Below are 5,064 nucleotides of genomic sequence, written 5' to 3' on the forward strand. Positions count from 1 at the left end.
TTGTGGCCCATGGCTGTGTGGTGAGTTCAGGTCTGGAGGAGGGAAGAGCTTCAGAGAGGCCATGCTGCAAGCTGAGGTTAGGCACTGGTCTCTTAGGAGGAGGAGGAACAGGATGAGAGTGGCTGTGAGGAAGAGGATGGCCGTGAGGATGAAGATGAGGACTCAGGCAGTGAAGAGAGCCTGGTGGACTCGGACTCGGATGCAGAGGAGAAGGGTGCGTTGCGGAGCCACGTGTGCAGCCCAGGGCATGGGGGTACATTTGCTGGTGTCTCCTGGCAGCGAGCTCTTGTCCTGGGGAGGGAGAGTCTGCTGGGATGCCCCAGACACGTCTCCTCTGGTGACTGGGAAAAGCACCAGCGTTGCTGGAGGGGGTCTCCAATGCTCTTTGGGGTGCTGATGCTCCCCAGTGATGGGGTTCCTCTCGGCTCTGTCTGCCCCCTTCTGGGGCTGTGGCTCTGTGGGACTGGGGGAGCGGCGCTGCCCTGTGCCTCCCAGCCTGACTGTCCCCCACCGGCTAATTTCCAGGCCGACCTGGCGGATCTGACTTGCGAGATAGAGATCAAGCAGAAGCTGATTGATGAGCTGGAGAACAGCCAGCGGCGCCTGCAGACCCTCAAGCACCAGTACGAGGAGAAGCTGATCCTGCTGCAGAACAAGATTCGGGACACGCAGCTGGAGCGGGACCGGGTCCTGCAGAACCTCAGTGAGAACCACCTCGCCCGTGGGGTCCCATCCCCGCAGCGTCGGGCCCTAGTCCCTGCTCCTGCCCAGCAGACTCAGAGCCAAAGCATCCAACCCTGCGTGGAGTGTTGGCCCTGGGAGAGCTTTGCGATCCCCCTGCCTTTGCTTGAGCACCTTGGGACCCCCAAGACCTTGCTTGTCTTGCCATGGGAGCAGGACTAGTCAGCTGAAGAGCTGACCCTGCCAGTGCTGGAGAGGTGGCTGGAAAGGATGGTGAGACAAAGCCTCTTCTAGCCTTCATGGGATCTGGGAACACTTGGGGACACTTTGGTGCTGAGGGGCACATGAAGACCCCAAAGACCAAGTGGTGTAGCTGATCCCTAGGCTCAGCAGGGTGGGATCGCCCATGCGCGTGGCTGTAGGTCTGGGTCTGCAGCTCCTCTCAGCCCAGCGACTGTGCTGTGACCCACTGGCCCCACCCTGCGCTGAGCCCAACCCCATCTCTTCTTGTGGGTGCCCCCAACCAGACCCCAGCCCGTGATGGGGTGAGGGAGGGGGTCTGGCAGGACGGTCCAGACAGGGTGTGTCAGTGCAGGAGGAGCCCAAAGTGTGTGGCCATCACAAGCCCTCTCCTTGCTCCCCCAGGCACCATGGAGTGCTACACGGAGGAGAAAGCCAACAAGATCAAAGCAGACTACGAGAAGCGGCTGAAGGAGATGAACCGGGACCTGCAGAAGCTCCAGGCAGCCCAGAAGGAGCATGCCCGCCTGCTCAAGAACCAGTCCCGCTACGAGCGGGAGCTGAGGAAGCTGCATGCGGAGGTGGCCGAGATGAAGAAGGCAAAGGTACCTGGACATGTTGTTATTATCATCATCATGAGCAGTATCACTGTGTATCACTCATTTGTATATATCACTATTATTATCATAATTATTATCATCATTACCATTTACAAGATTATTGTAGCTTAGTTATTAAATAGTTCTTATCTGAACCCACAAGTCCTTTTCCCCTTGACCCCTTTAATTCTCTCCCCTATCCCTGGGAGGGGGGAGTTGGCTCCCAGCCAGGGTTAAAACTACAACATGCCAGGGCAGGGAGGGCATCCCCTGGTCAGGGTCTGGCTCCCTGCTCAGAAGTGATCTTCTCCACCCCTGGTGACAAGTGCAGGATGTCTGTCTGTCCGTCTGTCTGGTGGGTGGGTGCCCTGGGACAGTAGGGTGCCTGCACCGACATGCGGTACCTTCCTGTTCCAGGTTGCGCTTATGAAGCAGATGCGGGAGGAGCAGCAGCGGAGGCGGCTGGCTGAGACGAAGAGAAATCGGGAGATCGCACAGCTCAAGAAGGAGCAGCGCCGGCAGGAGGTGAGAGCCCAGCCTGCCTGTGTGCCGCTGGCCGTCCTCGTGCAGGGGGGGAACTGGGCTGGCTGGGGGGATGTGTGTCCTGCTCTGACACTCCGAGGGGGTCATAAATAGGTCTCTGGGGAGACTTTATAGCAGCCTTCCAGTACTCAAGGGGGGCTACAGGAGAGATGGGGAGGGACTCTTTCTTTATCAGGGAGTGTAGCAATAGGACAAGGGGGAACGGTTTGAAGCTGAAAGAGGGGAGATTGAGATGAGATGTGAGGAAGAAATGTTTTCCTGTGCGGGGGGTGAGGCAGTGGCCCAGGTTGCCCAGAGAAGCTGTGGATGCCCCATCCCTGGAGGGGTTCAAGGCCAGGCTGGATGAGGCTTTGGGCAACCTGGGCTAGTGGGAGGTGTCTCTGCCCATGGCAGGGGGTGGAACTGGATGATCTTGAAGGTCCCTTCCAACCCAAACCATCCTATGGTTCTATCCTGTGAAATATCAGTTGGTGAAACTCGGGGCCCTGCTGCACCCATGGCCTCCCCAGGGCTGCGCAGCCCCAGCAGAGCACACCCAGCTGAATGGCTCCCAAGGGCTTCCTGCAGCTCCCAATGAGGTTGTGGGAGATGTGTGAGCTCCCCGCCGTGCTCAGGGGACAATGTGCTGTCAGGGTCAGCCTCAAGGCTGGAAACCTGCTTGCTGTTAAAACCAGAAGTGAGAATTTTCATGCCAAAGTAACTGCTCCAAGCTTTTGGTGGTGGGAGCCCCGGGACTGTGACCATCGCTGGAGTGTCTGGGCAGGACCCCACGGGTGTCTCTGTCTCTCTCGTGTGCAGTTTCAGATCCGGGCTCTGGAGTCTCAGAAGCGACAGCAGGAAATAGTGCTGCGGAGGAAAACCCAGGAGGTGAGGGGCAGGGAGGTGGGGGGGGTGCATCCACATACTCCCAAGCCCCCATGGGGATCCTGGCCCCAACGCTTGGCTCAGAGACACCCCAGCCTCCAGACAGTGCCCGCTCTGGGAGTGGGTCTCCCAAAAGGGTGGGAGGATTTTTGTGGCTCAGGAACCAGGTGGGAGGTGGTTGCAGGCAGCAGAGGAATTGCTCATCTCCCAGCACAGCTGAGCCCAGCGGCAGAGGATGGGCTATGAGGGAGAAGGGGGAAACCCATGGGGCACAAATGGCCCCAGGGCTTTGGGTTGCCAGAGCTGCTGCTCTTGGTCCTATGGGGACCTGGGGGTGATGGCGAGAAGTTTGGCCTGAGGATGCCTGTCTGACAGTCTCTCCTCCACCCCTCCTCTGGGCAGGTCTCAGCCCTGCGCCGTCTCGCCAAGCCCATGTCAGACCGGGTCGCGGGCAGGATGAGCCAGAAGCCAGCCATGCTGGACTCGGGTGCGGAGGTCTCGGCCAGCACCACCTCCTCCGAGCCCGAGTCTGGTGCTCGCTCCGTCTCCAGCATCGTGCGCCAGTGGAACAGGAAAATCAACAACTTCCTGGGAGACCCCTCGTCCTCTGTGAATGGGGCTCGGCCCGCCAGGTCAGGGGCTGCATGGGTGGGTGATGAGGCACCCCAGGACTCCCGTGTCTGGCCTTTGGCTGGTGGCAGAGGTTGAACGCCAGCTTCTGATTGTGCGTTTGTCCCGTGTTAAACCACGGACCCAGTGATAGGCTGTGCTGGCAGTGTGTGACTGACTGTCACCTGGGCTTGAGCCCAGTGCTGGCCTTCCGTGAGTGTTAAATGCTGTGACACAAACCCTGCTGGGCTCATCTCTTGTCCCTCTCTTTGCTAAGGGGTGATGGAAAAGTTGGGCAATCCAGAAACGATACAGATGCCTCCTCTGCTCCCGGACAGCCAGAGCCCAGGCATCCTTTTGGGGTTTGGGGTTTGGGTTGGCACAGCTTTCTAGGCCAGTTGCCCATGTGCCTCTTCTCCCCTATGGCTGTAGGAAGAAGTTCCCCAAGAAGGGAACAAGCCAGACCTTCAGCAAAGCCGCCCGCCTCAAGTGGCAGTCACTGGAGCGGCGCATCTTCGACATCGTCATGCAGAGGATGACCATCGTCAACCTGGAGGCTGACATGGAGCGGCTCATCAAGGTGAGGGTGGCGCTCGGGACAGAGAGGTCTGGGTGGTGTGTGCAGGGCACGGGGACAGCCATGCCAACGGTGCCAATCCCCCTCCCTTTTTCCCCCAGAAACGCGAGGAGCTGGCTCTGCTGCAGGAAGCATTGCTGGGCAAGAGGGCGAAACTGCAGGCAGAGAGCCCCAAGGAGCAGAAGGGGCTGCAGGAGCTGAACGAGGAGATTGAGGTGCTGGGGGCCAACATTGACTACATCAATGACAGCATTTCCGACTGCCAGGCCACCATCATGCAGATCGAGGAGACCAAGGTGGGCGGCTGGACTGGGCGCAAAAAAAAAATCCATGGGAGGCGAGGGTGTCCTTGGGCGTGGCCAGGCTGGGCATCCCAAAATCCTCCTCTGAGCCCTGCACACTCTGTGACGCTGCACCCTCATGGTCACTTCTCATTAGGTGGTTAATTGTGGAAGGGAGTGCTGCCAGCTCCTCCCATGCCCATGGACCAACTGCTGGTGCTCCGTGTTCCACCGCCCCGGGATGGAGGGAAGCTGCAGCCCCCGTCCTGCCCGTGGGGCTGCTAGTCACTTGTCCCCATGGGAGTTTCATGTGCTGGAAACATCCTGGGCAGGACTGACTTTTTTTTCCAGCAGAAGCCTTGCATGTTTTGTGTCTGGCGTAGACCCTGCACAGAGATGCTGTACGGCTCCCAGCTCCCCTCTAGCGGTTGCAGCCTGGGTTGGAGGCTGTGTGCTGTCCCCGGCTTGTCCCCAGCTGTCACCTAGACTGGCAGGGAAGAAGGGGCTGTTGTTAATTCACGCTGGCTGCTGGGCTGGTGACCTGATCCGCTGTGAATTTGAGGGAGGCTGGTGTTTGAAGATTAGTGTCTAATTAAGTGTTGGCACCAGGATTCCTGGAGCAACACAGAAGCCCTTAGGTTGCGTTGACCATCTCCATGGCCAGATCTCC

The 5,064-nt window shown here is 58.9% G+C and overlaps 1 protein-coding gene across 1 annotated transcript in view; it reads left to right on the forward strand.

Annotated features, from left to right (window-relative positions):
- KIF21B (kinesin family member 21B) overlaps positions 1 to 5,064 on the forward strand; it is a gene marked incomplete at its 5' end in the record, with an annotated part of 24,533 nt that overhangs the window by 9,852 nt on the left and 9,617 nt on the right. Inside the window, 8 exons of the mRNA XM_010077764.1 lie at positions 97 to 214; positions 512 to 703; positions 1,327 to 1,526; positions 1,938 to 2,045; positions 2,862 to 2,930; positions 3,330 to 3,559; positions 3,969 to 4,116; positions 4,215 to 4,409. Coding sequence (XP_010076066.1) covers positions 97 to 214; positions 512 to 703; positions 1,327 to 1,526; positions 1,938 to 2,045; positions 2,862 to 2,930; positions 3,330 to 3,559; positions 3,969 to 4,116; positions 4,215 to 4,409 — 1,260 coding nt within the window. The remainder of the gene's footprint in view (positions 1 to 96; positions 215 to 511; positions 704 to 1,326; positions 1,527 to 1,937; positions 2,046 to 2,861; positions 2,931 to 3,329; positions 3,560 to 3,968; positions 4,117 to 4,214; positions 4,410 to 5,064) is intronic.

This window comes from Pterocles gutturalis, unplaced genomic scaffold (genome assembly GCF_000699245.1).
Source record: "Pterocles gutturalis isolate BGI_N339 unplaced genomic scaffold, ASM69924v1 scaffold10858, whole genome shotgun sequence".
NCBI lineage: Eukaryota > Metazoa > Chordata > Aves > Pterocliformes > Pteroclidae > Pterocles > Pterocles gutturalis.